The 19,715-nt window shown below is 43.1% G+C and overlaps 1 protein-coding gene across 1 annotated transcript in view; it reads right to left on the bottom strand.

The window, feature by feature from the left end:
- The window catches only part of LOC122928227 (E3 ubiquitin-protein ligase RNF14-like), a 165,497-nt gene that overhangs the window by 72,529 nt on the left and 73,253 nt on the right, over positions 1–19,715 (bottom strand). The window contains exon 5 of the mRNA XM_044280847.1: positions 15,709–15,937. Coding sequence (XP_044136782.1) covers positions 15,709–15,937 — 229 coding nt within the window. The remainder of the gene's footprint in view (positions 1–15,708; positions 15,938–19,715) is intronic.

Here is a 19,715-nt window from a genome sequence, read left to right as displayed (position 1 = left end):
ATTCTTGCAGCCAACCCATCGACAGCCGCCCTCCGGATCCAGCCTCAGGGAATGTCTAGGTGTCCGACTACATCGGGTTAACGGCTGATGTGGACGCTTTGAGAAGCGAGGAACTACTGGATGTGCAGGCTTGACCTGTGGCCATAGCTGGCACAATTTTCCATGGAACTCTTGGCTTTCCCCTCGTTGAGTGTACTGTCCGAAAGGACGTTAAGCACAGCAGGGGGGGTCGTGACCAATAAGCTCACTCGCCTAGCTCACGATAGTGTAGACTACCTCACATTTCTAAAAATGAATAAGGCATGGATCTTGGAGGAATTTAACACCTGTGACGACCACGTGTAATAGAATTTCCTCATGCCAGCCCACACATATCCACCACCACCCAGAACAAATAATGTTCCTTGTCTTATGTATATAGAGCAACATAAAAGGCCTTTTCTGCCAGGTGAATGTCTAATTTTTGGGGCCTGTACTCCAGTGGCCTACAGTAAAATTGTTATTCAGTGACCACCTAATGTACCTCCAGCCAAATAATCGCTTTTTCTTTTCTGTCAGGTGAATGCCTAATTTTTGGGGCCTGTACTGGCCTACAATAAAATTGTTATCCAGTGACCATCTAATATATCTCCTGCCACATATACACTTGTTCATTTCTTTCCGGTGAATGCCTTATGTTTGGGGCCTGTACTCTACTTGCCTACAGTAAAATTGTTATCCACTGACCGTCATACCTCCAGCCACATAATCACTTGTTCTTTTCTGTCAGGTGAATGCATAATTTTTGGGGCCTGTACTCCACTGTTCTACAGTAAAATTGTTATCCACTGACTGTCTAATATACCTCCAGCCACATACGGTAATCACTTGTTCATTTCTTTCCGGTGAATGCCTAATGTTTTGGGCCTGTACTCCACTGGCCTACAGTAAAAATTGTTATCCACTGACCGTCTAATATACCACCAGCCACATAATCACTTGTTCTTTTCTGTCCAGTAAATGCCTAATGTTTGGGACCTGTACTCCACTGGCCTGCAGTAAAATTGTTATCCACTGACCGTCTAATATACCTCCAGCCACATAATCACTTGTTCTTTTCAGTCAGGTGAATGCATATTTTTTGGGGACTGTACTTCACTGGCCTGCAGTAAAATTGTTATCCACTGACCGCCTAAAATACCTCCAGTCCCATAATCACTTCTTCTTTTCTGTCCGGAAAATGCCTAATGTTTGGGGCCTGTACTCCACTGGCCTGCAGTAAAATTGTTATCCACTGACCGCCTAATATACCTCCAGCCATATAATGACTTGTTCTTTTCTGTCAGGTGAATGCATCATTTTTGGGGCCTGTACTCCACTGGCCTACAGTAAAATTGTTATCCACTGACCGTCTAATATACCTCCAGCCACATAATCACTTGTTCTTTTCTGTCCACTGAATGCCTCATTTTTGGGGCCTGTACTCCCGTGGCCTAAAATAAAAAAATTCTAGGCTCCAGCAGGGCACATTTTTGAGAGTTTCCCTTTAAGACGCATAAAAATGGCCCCTGATTACAATACATATTTTTTGTGGGAATTTTTGCCATTGATCCCCCTATGGTATGTCACTGTACATGTTGTGGGACTATTTGTGCACTTCTAGTAAGTATTTTGTGGCTGCAAATATGACCTGAAGGTTTTTCAGGTTCATCTGCCATTAAAGTGAACAGAGCCCGCTGGGAAGGTGCGGTTCGTGAACATTTAATCGCAAGCGCACGTTTGCGAAACGTCCCGTCTGATGTTCGTCCATTACTATTTGGGAATCAGTGCACAAGATCTCCTCATGTCCATCTTCAAGAGGTCTTGGGTGAGAGACCCAAATCAAGGAATGGCGATGAAAAGAGATCCTCGCAATATCCGAGTGTGGGATCACTTGTTTTCCAAGATTCCATGGTGGGAGAAAGGAGGATCAGGGTGAGGATTCTGTTGACCAGACTCTTGGCTACTGAGACTGGACTTTGTGGAATACAGGGTGGTGCTTAACCGACTGCAAGCATTATCTGCTGCAATCCAACCGACCACCTGGTCGCACTGGTGTGACTTTGAGAGTGTTGTCCTGCGCCGCCCTGCAAACTGGGACATAAAGCTAGGTATCGTGGATGAGTGTGTTTCTTGTGCTCTGGCAGCAGGCACAGTTTCACCGTGCCCAGGGCCACGGCCTCTGCATGCACCATCAGCAGCATGGGCACTTCCCCGTCCCGTACTGCTCGCCTTGAGCATATTAAATGGTATATATGCATGCAAGTGTGTCACACGTACAGTAGTGCAGGTTTTGTAAGTGTATGCGCAAATAAATTAGACTGAATGTCACAGATATTTAGGATGTGCAAATGTTATACAGGAGATGTAGCGCAGGTAATGTCGCTGTTACCAGCGGCGAAAAAATTAGACTGAATGTCACAGATATTTAGGATGCGCAAACGTTATACAGGAGATGTAGCGCAGGTAATGTCTCTGTCACCAGCGGCAAAGGCAAAAAAAATAGACTGAATGTCACAGATATTTAGGATGTGAAAATGTTATACAGGAGATGTAGCGCAGGTAATGTCGCTGTCACCAGTGGCCAAACAATTGCACGCAATTTAGTGCAGGTTACGCTAATAATATACAGTGAATATAAAAAGTCTACACACCCCAAAACTTTTTACACCTATAATGTGACCTATAACCTGTACCACTCAACTAAAAAACAACCCATATACCCACAGTGAAGCATGGTGGTGGCAGCATCATGCTTTGGGGTTGTTTTTCTTCAGCTGGAACTGGGGCCTTAGTTAAACTAGAGGGAATTATGAATAGTTCCAAATAACAGTCAATATTGGCACAAAACCTTCAGGCTTCTGCTAGAAAGCTGAAAATGAAGAGGAACTTCATCTTTCAGCATGACAACAACCCAAAGCATACATCCAAATCAACAAAGGAATTGCTTCTCCAGAAGAAGATTAAAGTTTTGGAATGGCCCAGCCAGAGCCCAGACCTGAATCCGATTGAAAATCTGTGGGGTGATCTGAAGAGGGCTGTGCACAGGAAATGCCCTCGCAATCTGACAGATTTGGAGTGTTTTTGCAAAGAACAGTGGGCAAATCTTGCCAAGTCAAAATGTGCCATGCTGATAGACTCATACCCAAAAAGACTGAGTGCTGTAATACATTTCAGAAGGTGCTTCAACAAAGTATTAGTTTAAGGGTGTGCAAACTTATGCAACCATATTATTTTATTTTTATATTTTTTCTTCCCTCTACCTAAAAGATTTGAGTTTGTTTTTCAATTGAGTTGTACAGTTTATAGGTCACATTAACCCCTTAGGGACGCATGACGTACCGGTACGGCATGTTTCCCGAGTCCTTAAGGACCCATGACGTACCAGTACGTCATGAGTTTAAAATAAGATTGCGGCGCTGCGGGGGTTAATCCAAACAGGATGCCGGCTGAAATCATTCAGCCGGCATCCTGTTACAATGCCGGGGGGGTCATGTGACCCCCCCGGATTGGCGATCGCAGCAAACCGCAGGTCAATTCAGACCTGCGGTTTGCTGCGATTTCAGCCTATTCTGATCCCCGCGGTCTCTGACCGCGGTGATCAAACTTTAAAATGCCCCAAATAAAGTTTTATTAATGCCCCTGCGCCCCTGAATGATATTATGTGGGTGGGTGGTGCAGGGGGGGAGTTGCAGGCGGTGCGGGAGGCGGGCGGTGCGGCAGGCGGGATCGCAATCCCCCGCCCACCTCCCCTTGAATAATCGTTGGTGGCCAGTGGTATACCAGGGTGTCAGCACATTGCTGACACCCTGGTATAAACGGCTGACATCGGTGATGCGATGTCAGCCGTTTTACCCTTTCCATACTGCGGTCTGTACGGACCGCTGTATGGAAAAGGTTAACAGCTCAGGGAGCACCCTCCCTCTCCCATCGGGGGGCTGCTGTGCCTTTGCAGCCCCCGATGGAGAGGGAGAGAGCCCTGAGACAGCCCCCGATAGCCCCGTCCTTACCCTTCCCCGTCTGCGCAGTTGTGGCTACAACTGAGCAGACGGGGAAGGTTCCCATGGCAACAGGATGCCTTCTCAGGCATCCTGCTGTCCATGGTGCTGAACAGATCTGTGCTAAAGGCATAGATCTGTTCAGACAAAATGTAAGTAAAATACAGTACAGTACCCTATATAGTGTACTGTACTGTATTATACAGACATCAGACCCACTGGATCTTCAAGAACCAAGTGGGTCTGGGTCAAAAAAATGTAAAAAAAAAGTGAAAAAAGTTAAGATAATTTTTTTTTATTACTGAATAAAAAAATAAAAAATAAATACACTACACATATTAGGTATCGCCGCGTACGTAACGACCTGATCTATAAAACGGTCATGTTACTTTCATGGTAAACGACATAAAAATAATAAAATGAAAACTATGAGAAAATTGAAATTTTGCCCACCTTACTTCCCAAAAAAGGCAATAAAAGTGATCCAAAAAGTTACATGTACGCCAAAATAGTACCAATCAAACCCTCATCTCATCCCGCAAAAATCATACCCTACCCAAGATAATCGCCCAAAAACTGAAAAAGCTATGGCTCTTAGACTATGGAAACACTAAAACATGATTTATTTTGTTTCAAAAATGAAATCATTGTGTAAAACTTAAAAAAATAAAAAAAAGTATACATATTAGGTATTGACGCGTCTGTATCGACCAGCTCTATAAAAATATCACATGACCTAACCCCTCAGGTGACCACCGTAAAAAAATAAAAAAAAAACGGTTTAAAAAAAGCCATTTTTGTCATCTTACGTCAAAAAAAGTGTAATAGCAATCAATCAAAAAGTCATATGCACCCCATATGCCAATCAAACCTTCATCTCATCCCGCAAAAAATGAGACCCTACTTAAGATAATCGCCTAAAAACTGAAAAAACAATGGCTCTTAGACTACGGAGACACTAAAACATTTTGTTTGTTTTAAAAATGAAATCATTGTGTAAAACTTACATAAATAAAAACAATTGTATACATATTAGGTATCGCCGCGTCCATGACAACCTGCTATATAAAATTACCACATGATCTAACCTGTCAGATGAATTTTGTAAATAACAAAAAAAATAACGTAACGCAACCAAAAATCATATGTACCCTAAACTAGTACCAAAAAAAATGCCACCCTATCCCGTAGTTTCTAAAATGGGGTCACTTTTTTGGAGTTTCTACTCTAGAGGTGCATCAGGGGGGCTTCAAATGGGACATGGTGTCAAAAAAACCAGTCCAGCAAAATCTGCCTTCCAAAAACCGTATGGCATTCCTTTCCTTCTGCGCCCTGTCGTGTGCCCGTACAGCAGTTTACGACCACATATGGGGTGTTTCTGTAAACTACAGAATCAGGGCCATAAATAATTAGTTTTGTTTGGCTTTTAACCCTTGCTTTGTAAATGGAAAAAAAAATATTAAAATGGAAAATCTGCCCAAAAAGTGAAATTTTGAAATTGTATCTCTATTTTCCATTAAATCTTGTGCAACACCTAAAGGGTTAACAAAGTTTGTAAAATCAGTTTTGAATACCTTGAGGGGTGTAGTTTCTTAGATGGGGTCACTTTTATGGAGTTTCTACTCTAGAGGTGCATCAGGGGGGCTTCAAATGGGATATGGTGTCAAAAAAACAGTCCAGCTAAATTTGGCTTCCAAAAACCATATGGCGCACCTTTCCCTCTACGCCCTACTGTGTGCCCGTACAGTAGTTTACGGCCACATATGGGGTGTTTCTGTAAACGGCAGAGTCAGGGCAATAAAGATACAGTCTTGTTTGGCTGTTAACCCTTGCTTTGTTAGTGGAAAAAAGGGTTAAAATGGAAAATTAGGCAAAAAAATGAAATTCTCAAATTTCATCCCCATTTGCCAATAACTCTTGTGCAACACCTAAAGGGTTAACGAAGTTTGTAAAATCAGTTTTGAATACCTTGAGGGGTGTAGTTTATAGAATGGGGTCATTTTTGGGCGGTTTCTATCATGTAAGCCTCACAAAGTGACTTCAGACCTGTAGTGGTCCCTAAAAATTGTGTTTTTGTAAATTTCAGAAAAATTTCAAGATTTGCTTCTAAATTTCTAAGCCTTGTAACATCCCCAAAAAATAAAATATAATTCCTAAAATAATTCAAACATGAAGTAGACATATGGGGAATGTAAAGTCATCACAATTTTGGGGGGTATTACTATGTATCACAGAAGTAGAGAAACTGAAACTTTGAAATTTGCTAATTTTTCCAAATTTTGGGTAAATTAGGTATTTGTTATGCAAAAATTTTTTGTGTTTTTTACTTCATTTTACCAGTGTCATGAAGTACAATATGTGACGAAAAAAACTATCTCAGAATGGCCTGGATAAGTCAAAGTGTTTTAAAGTTATCAGCACTTAAAGGGACACTGGTCAGATTTGCAAAAAATGGCCAAGTCCTTAAAGAGGACCTTTCACTAATATACAAACTAAAAACTAACTCTATCTGTGGGCAGAGCGGCGCCCAGGGGTCCCCCTGCACTTACTAGTATGCAGCACTGCAGCAAGGGACACGCCTCCTACAAAAAAATCAGTCCAATACAACAGACGGAGCTGAGACACCGGAGCATATACCGGGCGAACGGAGCGGCGCCCAGACTTACTAGTAAGTGCAGGGGGACCCCTGGGCGCCGCTCTGCCCACAGATAGAGTTAGTTTTTAGTTTGTATATTATTGAAAGGTCCTCTTTAAGGTGAAATAGGGCTGAGTCCTTAGGGGGTTAAAGGTGCAAAAGTTCTGAAATTATTTATATTTGTCTCATTTTTTTTACATCACAGAAACATGACATTTTAACAGGGGTGTGTAGACTTTTTATAGCCACTGTATATTGCAGCCAGATAAAACAATAGTCTTTAAAAGGACTTTTGGGTCTCTAACACCTTTCAACACTAAACAATTCCTGTCCCTACACTATCTGTCCCTTCTGCTGCAGCTCCCCCTGACTACGACTGAGCCGAACCACGTGTCATCGGGTGCTATATAGCACCTGATGACGCGTTCCGGCCTGCCAATCAATGTAATGCCAGTAACCAACATGGCTATGGCATTATAGTGAGTGCAGGTAGTTTCCAGCACGTTTATTGGCAGTGTAGCAGCCAATAAACATGTGCAGAGGAGACTTGAGCATCGAACACCGCTATGTGTTGAACATCGCGGTGCTCGAGTGAAAATGGTGTTCGGCCGAGCATGCTCGCCCAACACTAGTAGGTACGCCACTGCATAAAACAAAAATAGTTGCTTGCCTGATGAAAACCTATGGCGAGTTAGGAAAACAAGTCAACAACCTCCTAACAGTCACGTTAAAATTGTAAAAACTTTCCCAAAAATATCTCTTTTTTTATTGTAGATTGCATTTCTAACCCCTTAGTGACATCATTAATTTTAGCCTTATGGACTAATAATATATTCCCCCTTTGTGTTCTAGCAGTCATAACGTTTACATTTTTTTTTCTAATTTTTTTTTAATTAGTGGGATTAGTTGTATTTTTTTTAGGAACCATTTTGGGTTATATAGTGTATTAACCACCTCCCGACCGCTGTACGCACCGATGCGTCCGGGAGGTGGTTGATTAGTTCCTCCTGGACGCATCGGCGCGTCCTCTCGCGAGACGCGAGATTACGTCACAGCCGGCCCGCGCATGCGCATCGCGGGCCGGCATTTCACTGCAGAGTATTTCGTCAGCAGCCTGCCGGCCACGATCATTGGCTGGCAGGCTGCTGATTTTCAAAAAAACCAATCAGCAGCCATTTAACCCCACATATTAGTAAATATGATGGGGTTATATGGCTGCTGTGCTCCTCTGCTCCTTCTTTTGGTCGGTTGGTTCCAGCAGAGGAGCAGAGGAGCACACATCATTGTGAGTACCCACTACACCACACTTAGCCCCCAGATCACCCCAATTAACCCTTTGATCACCCCTTTTATCCCCCCCCTGTCAATCACTAGTGAAAGGAAAAAAGTGATCAGTGCAAACTGTCACTTTTTTTTTTCACTGGTATTGACCGTTAGGTTTCAGTATAGTTTAGGCCCCTTGGTTAGGTAGTTTAGGGATCGGTTAGCGCCCAGCCCACCGCACCGCAGTCCGTTATTCGCTGATTAGCGTATCGCTAATCAGCATTTGTACTTTTATAGTATCTGGAAGTGATCAAAACTGATCACGGTCAGATCTATAATTGTACTAGTGTCACTTTAGTTCGCCCTCCACCCAAAACGCAGTGTTTGCCCGATCAGGCCTGATCGGTCGCCCACACGTGCGTACACCCACGCCCGCCCCACCGCAGTGACAAAAAAAAATTTTTTTTTTTGATCGCTGCACATTCACTTTACACGCACTGCGGCGATAAAAAAATCAGTTTTGATATTTTTCATCAACCGCAGCAGCCTCCGGTACTTCGCTAGCCTCCCATTTGTAAGACAGGCTTGCTTTTTTTTTCTTGGGTAGTCTCAGGGAATACCCCGAAATTTAGTTGCCCACATGTCTAACAGGGGGTATTCTTCTGAAGAGGCCTACAGGCTTCTGACCCAGTCGGATGAGGAGTAGGAACCCTCATCTGATGAATCCAGCGGGTCAGAATACGAACCTGTAGAAAGCAGTGGCTCTCTGACCCAAAGTTCGGACGAGGAGGCTGAGGTCCCTGATAGCACCAGGCGTACCCGGCCCCGTGTCGCTAGACCGCAGATTGCGCAGGATCCGCTTCAAGAGCAGCAGAGTGGGGCTGGTGCTGTCGGATTACGTGGTGAGGCATACACCAGCAGCCCAGCCCTTCCTGGACCTAGTACCAGCACTGCCGTACAACCTGGTGAAGTAGCGAGCACCAGAAGGGCAGTTGAAGCTGGTACGGTGGCACGTGCAGTAGTGACCCCGTCGCAGCCACCGCAAAGACGTGCCCGTAGAGCCCCTAGAATCCCAGAGGTGCTGGCAAACCCTGATTGGCAGTCCCCAACTTCAGCCGCACCCGTAGTTTTCCCTTTCAACGCCCAGTCTGGAGTTCGGGTTGAGACAGCTCAGATCGATTCGGCCCTGGGATTTTTTGAGCTGTTCTTGACTGCGGAGCTTTTAGACTTAGTCGTGGCAGAGACAAACAGGTATGCCACACAATTTATCACCGCTAACCCGGAAAGCTTTTATGCCCAGCCTTTCCGGTGGAAACCAGTCCAAGTTTCCGAATTTAAAACTTTTCTGGGCCTCCTCCTCAACATGGGCCTGACAAAAAAGCATGAATTGCGGTCATATTGGTCCACGAACCCGATTCATCACATGCCCATGTTCTCTGCTGCTATGTCCAGGACACGATTTGAGGTCATCCTGCGTTTCCTGCACTTTAGCGACAACACCGCCTCCCGTCCCAGGGGCCACCCTGCTTTTGACCGGCTCCACAAAATTCGGCCCCTCATAGACCATTTCAACCAGAAATTTGCAGATTTGTATACCCCTGAACAAAACATCTGCATAGACGAGTCCCTGATACATTTTACCGGGCGCCTTGGCTTCAAACAATACATCCCAAGCAAGCGCGCCCGGTATGGGGTCAAATTGTATAAGCTCTGTGAAAGGGCCACAGGCTATACCCACAAATTTCGGGTCTATGAGGGAAAAGATCAGACCCTGGAGCCGGTCGGTTGCCCTGACTACCTGGGGAGCAGTGGGAAGACAGTTTGGGACTTGGTGTCACCCTTATTCGGCAAGGGGTACCATCTTTATGTGGACAATTTCTACACAAGTGTGGCCCTCTTTAGGCATTTGTTTCTAGAACGGATTGGCGCCTGTGGTACCGCGCGAACTAGTCGCGCGGGCTTCCCCCAACGGCTCGTTAGCACCCGTCTTGCAAGGGGGCAGAGGGCCGCACTGTGTAACGAAGAACTGCTCGCGGTGAAATGGAGAGACAAGCGTGACGTTTACATGCTCTCCTCCATTCACGCAGACACGACAATACAAATTGAGCGAGCAACCCGTGTCATTGAAAAGCCCCTCTCAGTCCACGACTATAACCTCCACATGGGAGGGGTCGACTTCAATGACCAGATGTTGGCTCCGTATTTAGTTTCCCGACGCACCAGACGCTGGTATAAGAAGGTGTCTGTATATTTAATTCAATTGGCTCTGTACAATAGTTTTGTTCTCTACAGTAAGGCTGGGAGAACTGGATCCTTCCTCAAATTTCAGGAAGAGATCATCGCGAACCTCCGTGGCCCCATCCACCAGTGTAGTTAGCCGTCTACACGAGCGACACTTCCCCAGTGTCGTTGCTGGTACCTCAAACCGACCGCCACCCCGAAAAAAATGTCGTGTCTGTAGCAGGAGTGGAATAAGGCGTGACACCCGCTATTTCTGTCCTGACTGTCCCGACCACCCTGCCCTATGCTTAGGGGAGTGTTTCCGAAAGTACCACACACAGGTACACCTAGCATAGGGATCACATCTCACCAGGATAGGCACACAGGGCTATTAGGGCCCATTCACTCACAGCTGCTGCAAACGTCTCCTTTCACATGGGACAAAGTGCATAACGCACTTCGCCACATCTTTGGGCGATTTGCGCTTTGCACATTGACCCATGGGGAAGGAGAGGTTTGTTCTATAAAGGTAAAAAAAAAAGAAACAGGTAAGCAAACAGGTTAATGTTTAGTTCCAAAAGTTAAAGTTGCATGTTCTGTTCCAAAGTTAATAAAATTATTGCGTTGTGGCCTGGTTTTTTCTTTTTTTTTTTTGTCTTTTTACCTTCCAGGTGGACCAACCGATCTACTAGCTGCAGCACCGATGTGCATTCTGACAGAAGCATTGCGCTGCTGTCAGATTACACGCAAGTCGGTGTATGCGGCGCTGCAAGACGGGATTTTCTCCTCTGCAGTGACAGATACGTTTGCCGAGGCATACGAGCTGAGGAGGAGGCGGCGTTCCTATGCTTTGGCAAGCACTTTGTATATATATATTAAAAAAAAATCCCGGCAATGATTTATTCATCCACATCGATTGATGCGAATGGAGAAATCTGGTTTGCCAGGGCATACGAGCTAAGTGGGTATGGATGTATGGCGGAGCTCCTATGTCCTGGCAGACGCCTTTCCCCTCCATTTTTTTTTTTTGGCAGAGATTTTTTCATCCACATTGATCGATGCGAATGAAGAAATCTGTGCCGTTCATTTTTTTCTTTCAGCCCAGAGGCTGAACGGAAAAAAATATCTCATTACCTGTATGCTCAATATAAGGAGAATAGCAGAAACTCCTAATGCTGGCCATACATGTAATGATTGCAGAGACCCTCGAATGCCAGGGCAGTACAAACACCCCACAACTGACCCCATTTGCTGAGGGGCATATTGAGTCCATGAAAGATTGAAATTTTTGTCCTAAGTTAGCGGAAAGTGAGACTTTGTGAGAAAAAACAAAAAAAAATCAATTTCCGCTAACTTATGCGAAAAAAAAAAATTTCTATGAACTTGCCAGGCCCCTCATTGGATACCTTGGGGTGTCTTCTTTCCAAAGTGGGGTCACATGTGGGGTATTTATACTGCCCTGGCTTTTTAGGGGCCCTAAAGCGTGAGAAGAAGTCTGGGATCCAAATGTCTAAAAATGCCCTCCTAAAAGGAATTTGGGCACCTTTGCGCATCTAGGCTGCAAAAAAGTGTGACACATCTGGTATCGCCGTACTCAGAAGAAGTTGGGGAATGTGTTTTGGGGTGTCATTTTACATATACCCATGCTGGGTGAGATAAATATCTTGGTCAAATGCCAACTTTGTATAAAAAAATGGGAAAAGTTGTCTTTTGCAGAGATATTTCTCTCACCCAGCATGGGTATATGTAAAATGGCACCCCAAAACACATTCCCCAACTTCTCCTGAGTACGGCGATACCAGATGTGTGACACTTTTTTGATGCCAAGGTGGGCAAAGGGGCATATATTCCAAAGTGCACCTTTCGGATTTTGCAGGCCATTTTTTACACATTTTGATTGCAAAGTACTTCTCACACATATGTGCCCCTAAATTGCCTGGGCAGTAAAACTACCCCACAAGTGACCCTATTTTGGAAAGAAGACACCCCAAGGTGTTCTGTGAGGGGCATGGTGAGTTCCTAGAATTTTTTATTTTTTGTCGCAAGTTAGTGGAATATGAGACTTTGTAAGAAAAAAAAAAACAAAAAAAAAAAACATCATCATTTTCCGCTAACTTGTGACAAAAAAAAAAATTCTAGGAACTCGCAGTGCCCCTCACGGAATACCTTAGGGTGTCTTCTTTCCAAAATGGGGTCACTTGTGGCGTAGTTATACTGCCCTGGCAATTTAGGGGCCCAAATGTGTGAGAAGTACCTTGCAATCAAAATGTGTAAAAAATGCCCTGCAAAATCCGAAAGGTGCACTTTGGAATATGTGCCCCTTTGCCCACTTTGGCAGCAAAAAAGTGTGACACATCTGGTATCGCCGTACTCAGGAGAAGTTGGGGAATGTGTTTTGGGGTGTCATTTTACATATACCCATGCTGGGTGAGAAAAATATCTTGGTCAAATGCCAACTTTGTAAAAAAAAATGGGAAAAGTTGTCGTTTGCCAAGATATTTCTCTCACCCAGCATGGGTATATGTAAAATGACACCCCAAAACACATTCCCCAACTTCTCCTGAGTACGGCGATACCAGATGTGTGACACTTTTTTGATGCCAAGGTGGGCAAAGGGGCGCATATTCCAAAGTGCACCTTTCGGATTTCACCGGTCATTTTTTACAGATTTTGATTGCAAAGTACTTCTCACACATATGGGCCCCTAAATTGCCAGGGCAGTATAACTACGCCACAAGTGACCCCATTTTGGAAAGAAGACACCCCAAGGTATTCCGTGAGGGGCATGGCGAGTTCCTAGAATTTTTTATTTTTTGTCGCAAGTTAGTGGAATATGAGACTTTGTAAGGAAAAAAGAGAAAGAAAAAAAAATCATTATTTTCCGCTAACTTATGACAAAAAATAAAAAATTCTAGGAACTCGTAGTGCCCCTCACGGAATACCTTGGGATGTCTTCTTTCCAAAATGGGGTCACTTGTGGGGTAGTTATACTGCCCTGGCAATTTAGGGGCCCATATGTGTGAGAAGTACTTTGCAATCAAAATCTGTATAAAATGACCGGTGAAATCCGAAAGGTGCACTTTGGAATATGCGCCCCTTTGCCCACCTTGGCATCAAGAAAGTGTCACACATGTGGTATCGCCGTACTCAGGAGAAGTTGGGGAATGTGTTTTGGGGTGTCATTTTACATATACCCATGCTGGGTGAGATAAATATCTTGGTCAAATGCCAACTTTGTATAAAAAAATGGGAAAAGTTGTCTTTTGCCAAGATATTTCTCTCACCCAGCATGGGTATATGTAAAATGACACCCCAAAACACATTCCCCAACTTCTCCTGAGTACGGCGATACCACATGTGTGACACTTTTTTGCTGCCAAGGTGGGCAAAGGGGCGCATATTCCAAAGTGCACCTTTCGGATTTCACCGGTCATTTCTTACACATTTTGATTGCAAAGTTCTTCTCACACATTTGGGCCCCTAAATTGCCAGGGCAGTATAACTACCCCACAAGTGACCCCATTTAGTAAAGAAGACACCCCAAGGTATTCTGTGAGGGGCATGGTGAGTTCCTAGAATTTTTTATTTTTTGTCGCAAGTTAGTGCAATATGAGACTTTGTAAGAAAAAAATAAAAATAAAAAATCATCATCATTTTCCGCTAACTTGTGACAAAAAATAAAAAGTTCTATGAACTCACTATGCCCATCAGCGAATACCTTAGGGTGTCTACTTTCCGAAATGGGGTCATTTGTGGGGTAGTTATACTGTTTGGGCATTGTAGAACCTCAGGAAACATGACAGGTGCTCAGAAAATCAGAGCCGTTTCAAAAAGCGGAAATTCACATTTTTGTACCATAGTTTGTAAATGCTATAACTTTTACCCAAACCATTATTTTTTTTGCCCAAACATTTTTTTTTTATCAAAGACATGTAGAACTATAAATTTAGCGAAAAATTTATATATGGATGTCGTTTTTTTTGCAAAATTTCACAGCTGAAAGTGAAAAATGTCATTTTTTTGCAAAAAAATCGTTACATTTTGATTAATAACAAAAAAAGTAAAAATGTCAGCAGCAATAAAATACCACCAAATGAAAGCTCCATTAGTGAGAAGAAAAGGAGGTAAAATTCATTTGGGTGGTAAGTTGCATGACCGAGCGATAAACGGTGAAAGGAGTGTAGTGCCGAAGTGTAAAAAGTGCTCTGGTCATGAAGGGGGTTTCACCTAGCGGGGCTGAAGTGGTTAAATAATATTATTTTTTTTTTAGGGGGAAAGATAAAAAACAGCAATTTTAACATTATTTTGTGGATTTTTTTTACGGTGTTCACTGTTTGGTACAAATAATGTCATTTTATTATGTGGGTCCGTACATTGATGATAATGTCACATTTCTATATATTTTTTACAGGTTTTTTTTCTCTCCTCCTGCAGCTGCTTCCTCATTCTCCTCCTGCAGCTGCTCCCTCATTCTCCTCCAGACTGAAGAGGAGGGGGACTGCTTTAACTGCTCATTTCTCTGGTTTGGTACCAGCTAGAGAAATGGGCTTTGTATTGTTTGAAAGCTGGCATTCCAAGCTTTCAGATAATACAATGATAGCAATGACTGATACCATGACAGCAAGGGAAGATATCACTGATAGAATTTGGGATGCTGTGAATGAAGCTAAAAGTCAAAGTAAAAACAGATTTTACCCGTGATTTCTCCTCTGTTGTTTGGGCTAATGCTGTCATTTTGGTCTTGTATGTAATGGAATGTCATATTTCAAACAAGACCAGTTGCATTTTTCTAGCTGCTACCATTAAGGAGATAGCAGTATCTAAAGCAGCGCTCCCCCTCCAGTTAGCTTCGTTCCCCACTGCCCGAGCTGGACTCGGGGAAAACAGTTAGGTGGTTAACATGCAGACAACTATGCAAAAACTCAGTCTCCGCACAAGTGGCAATGTTCCTGTGTATGTGCAGGGAGGGGGTTACTCTAATACTTTAGAGCACCACTGCAAGATTACTATAGCATTCATAAGGTTTCCTCTGTGATTCATTATAAATAAAATTTAGTTTTGCTACATAATGCAACAGAGTAGTAATTTATATATTGAACCCATTAGTAAGGAGAAAAATAGATTATACATACAGAGAACACTATACTGTTCAGTTAACAGGTTTTCAAAGATATATTTAGAGGCCAATGGCAGGGAAGGGGTTAAAATAATGAAGTCTTAGCCCCCACTGATCCAGTGTCCACAGCCCTGTCTGCTCTGACAGGCCACAGATGTGATGTATTGTTTTAGCTGCAGCAGTGATGCAACAAATACCTTTTCAGCCAATCACTGACCACAGTAGTGTACATCAGAAAACCGCTGATACCAGTGATTGGCTGCAGCAGTATACTGGATGTAACTGCTGCAGCCAAAACAGTACATCATGGCTGCAGCAGAGAGGAAAGAAAGGCAGTGTGGGTTCAGTCATGTCTGGGAAGGTGAGTTAAAGTTTTATTATTTTGACCACTTCCCTGCCGTGGGACCTAAATAAATGTAATGTGGAAAACCCCTTTACCAAGAAGCTATTGAACATACCTGCAGTTACTATGCAAGGGGAGAGTCCATGGAAAGCCTTTTTGCAATGGACACAAAATGCATATTGGCAGACTGAGCAAATGCCCATTTTACCATCTGGCTCCTGCAAGACTGGTGTCTGACAGCTTAGACGTGGACAGTAAATGACATCGGCCATTAAATCCAAGCTTGACTGCAAGAGGAGACCATCATAGCGGCTGAAAAGCTGCTCCCCTACAAGATCCTTTACCTGCAAGTAAACATGGACATGAACAATGCACATCTGTATGCAAACATGAAATTCAGAGATCTGAAATAGAGTATGCAGTACATACAGTCAGGTCCATAAATATTGGGACATGGACACCACAATGGATTTGAAATGAAACAAACAAAATGTGCTTTAACTGCAGACTGTCAGCTTTAATTTGAGGGTATTTACATCCAAATCAGGTGAACGGTGTAGGAATTACAACAGTTTGCATATGTGCCTCCCACTTGTTAAGGAACCAAAAGTAATGGTCCAGAATAATAATCATAAATCAAACTTTCACTTTTTAATACTTGGTTGCAAATCCTTTGCAGTCAATTACAGCCTGAAGTCTGGAACACATAGACATCACCAGACACTGGGTTTCATCCCTGGGGATGCTCTGTCAGGCCTCTACTGCAACTGCCTTCAGTTCCTGCTTGTTCTTGGGGAATTTTCCCTTCAGTTTTGTCTTCAGCAAGTGAAATGCATGCTCAATCGGATTCAGGTCTGGTGATTGACTTGGTTATTGCATAACATTCCACTTCTTTCCTTTAAAAAACTCTGGTTGCTTTTGTAGTATGCTTTGGGTCATTGTCCATCTGCACTGTGAAGCGCTGTCCAATGAGTTCTGAAGCATTTGGCTGAATATGAGCAGATAATATTGCCCGAAACACTTCAGAATTCATCCTGCTGCTTTTGTCAGACATCACATCATCAATAAATACAAGAGAAGCAGTTCCATTGGCAGCCATACATGCCCACACCATGACACTACCACCACTATGCTTCACTGATGAGGTGGTATGCTTAGGATCATGAGCAGTTCCTTTCCTTCTCCATACTCTTCTCTTCCCATCACTCTGGTGCAAGTTGATTTTGGTCTCATCTGTCCATAGGATGTTGTTCCAGAAATGTGAAAGCTTTTTTAGATGTCGTTTGGCAAACTCTAATCTGGCCTTCCTGTTTTTGAGGCTCACCAATGGTTTACATCTTGTGGTGAACCCTCTGTATTCACTCTGGTGAAGTCTTCTCTTGATTGTTGACTTTGACACACATATACCTACCCCCTGGAGAGTGTTCTTGATCTGGCCAACTGTTGTGAAGGGTGTTTTCTTCACCAGGGAAAGAATTCTTCGGTCATCCACCAGAGTTGTTTTCCGCGGTCTTCTGGGTCTTTTGGTGTTGCTGAGCTCACCGCTGCATTCCTTCGTTTTAAGAATGTTCCAAACTGTTGTTTTGGCCATGCCTAATGTTTTTGCTATGTCTCTGATGGGTTTGTTGTGTTTTTTCAGCCTAATGATGGCTTGTTTCACTGATAGTGACAGCTCTTTGGATCTCATCTTGAGAGTTGACAGCAATAAATTCCAAATGCAAATAGCACACTTGAACTGAACTCTGGACCTTTTATCTGCTCATTGTAATTGGGATAATGAGGGAATAACACACACCTGGCCATGGAACAGCTGAGAAGCCAATTGTCTCATTACTTTTGGTCCCTTAAAAAGTGGGAGGCACATAGGCAAACTGTTGTAATTCCTACACCGTTTACCTGATTTGGATGTAAATACTCTCAAATTAAAGCTGACAGTCTGCAGTTAAAGCACATCTTGTTCGTTTAATTTCAAATACATTGTGGTGGTGTATAAAGCCAAAAATGTTAGAATTGTGTTGATGTCCCAATATTTATGGACCTGACTGTATGTGAAATACATATTAATGTAGTAAAACCAGAAAAGTAGGGTTTTCTTAAATACCCAATTTATGACGACAAAAAAGACTATGGGTAGGTAAATAAGACTAGACTAGAAGAACTACAGTACTATTCGTTAATCCAAATTGTTAATAAACCTGAATATTCAAGAAAGTAAAAGTGAGGTTTTGACTTTCTCTTTAATAACAGTAATAAGCCTTCCATCCATGGAGTCTGTCAGTTTCTTTATCTGTTGACGAACAGCTTTTTGTGTAGCAGTCCCAGATACCACAACATCTCAAGTTTAAGAAGGGCCCATAAGTAGGGTTTAGCTCAGGTGAGGAAGTAGTGCATGTCATTATTCTTTCATCTGTAAGGCCTTTACTGGCTAGCCATGTAGTGGAGTACCTCGATGCATGTGATGGAGCATTGTCCCATGTAAAAATCATGTTTTTCTTCAAGGATGCAGACTTTTTCCTGTACTGCTGCTTGAAGAAAGTGTCTTCTAAAAACTGTCAGTAGGTTTGGAGGTTGATTTTGAATCTGGCTTTAACACAAAAAGGTCCAACTAACTCATCTTTAATAATACCAGCCCATAGCAGCACCCCACCTCTACCATGCTGGTGTCTAAGTTGAAGTGGAGCTCTGTGCCACTTACTGATCCAGCCACAGACCGATCCATCTGGTACGTCAAGAGTCATTCACAGCTCATCAGTCCATAAAAGCTTTGAAAAATCTGTCTTCTCGTATTTCTTGGCCCAGTTTTGACGTTTCAACTTACAGTATGTGTCTTGTTCAGTGTTGGTTAGACTTCCTTACTTTGGTCACGCCTATGAGCACTGAACACCTTTTACTTCTTGACACTCCAGGGAGGTTGCAGTTCTGGAATATGACAGCACTGCAGGATAATCAGTTCCTGGTCACTTCACACTTGATTCTTCTCAAATGTTTGGCAGTTCATTTACATCTTTTTTCTCAACATGTTTCTTGCTTTTCTTAGGCCACACCCTCCTACATTACACAAATACCCATCACCTGATATGCTTCAATCCAATAAGCATTCAAGTTTAAACAGCTTGGCGTTGAAAAATATGCATAAAAATAATGATATGATCGTTATACTCACTTGTCTAATAATTGTGTACATGGTGTAGACAACTAGAACCTATTGCTCAGGCATACTCCCACAGGGGAAGATGCCTTAAACACCCTGAAGTGGCCAGCCATAGGCTGAGGAAGATTAAGGTGTTTACGCTGGTATTTTGGACAATGAGAGGCAGAGTAAGTGAGAGACAGGGCTGAGCCTGCATGGTCTGAACAGTTCAGTGCTGCTCTGGTGGCTAGGACCACTGGGAGGAAGCAGCAAAATGCTGCCACCGGAGACGCAGCAGGAGAGAGAAAGTGAGTACTCTAGTAGTTGTAGGAGTGAGGTGGTAGGTACATACCGCTGCTTTAACACCTACTAAAATAAAGTTCAACGATGAGCCCCACCAACTAGTTTAGAGAAGACAAATCTACAGTTCGAGTCCCCGGTGACCCCAACCCCCCAATGCAACAAAGAGAATCTACCCTGTAGGCAACCATTAATCTATACAGAACATGTGCATGTCCACTTTTAACTACATACACCTATGCTGTCATTAGGGATGAGCGAATCGACTTCGGATGAAACATCCCAAGTCGATTTGCATAAAACTTTGTTAGAATACTGTAAGGAGCGAGTGCTCTGTACAGTATTAGAATGTATTGGCTCCGATGAGCAGAAGTTATTACTTTGCGAAGTCTTGCAAGACTTCGGCTAATAACTTCAAAAATGAATTTCTACTGTAAAAAAACTTTCACCAAACTCGGGTTCGGTTCCCAGGTTCATTGGAGTATCTCAATGAAAATAAGCATATAACACAGTATCTGCATTGCATGAGGGATCGGTCCTGTCAAACTAATTTAATCTGTTTCTATGAGGAGGTAAGTTCTGGACTTGACCGGGGTGAGTCAATGGATGCCACATATCTTGACTTGATACTGTGCCACATAAAAAGTTAGTACATAAAATGAGATTGGGGGGGAAATGTGTGTACAATATGT

Source organism: Bufo gargarizans, chromosome 2 (assembly GCF_014858855.1).
Source record: "Bufo gargarizans isolate SCDJY-AF-19 chromosome 2, ASM1485885v1, whole genome shotgun sequence".
Lineage (NCBI taxonomy): Eukaryota > Metazoa > Chordata > Amphibia > Anura > Bufonidae > Bufo > Bufo gargarizans.
This window is presented reverse-complemented; position numbering and strand designations above follow the sequence as displayed.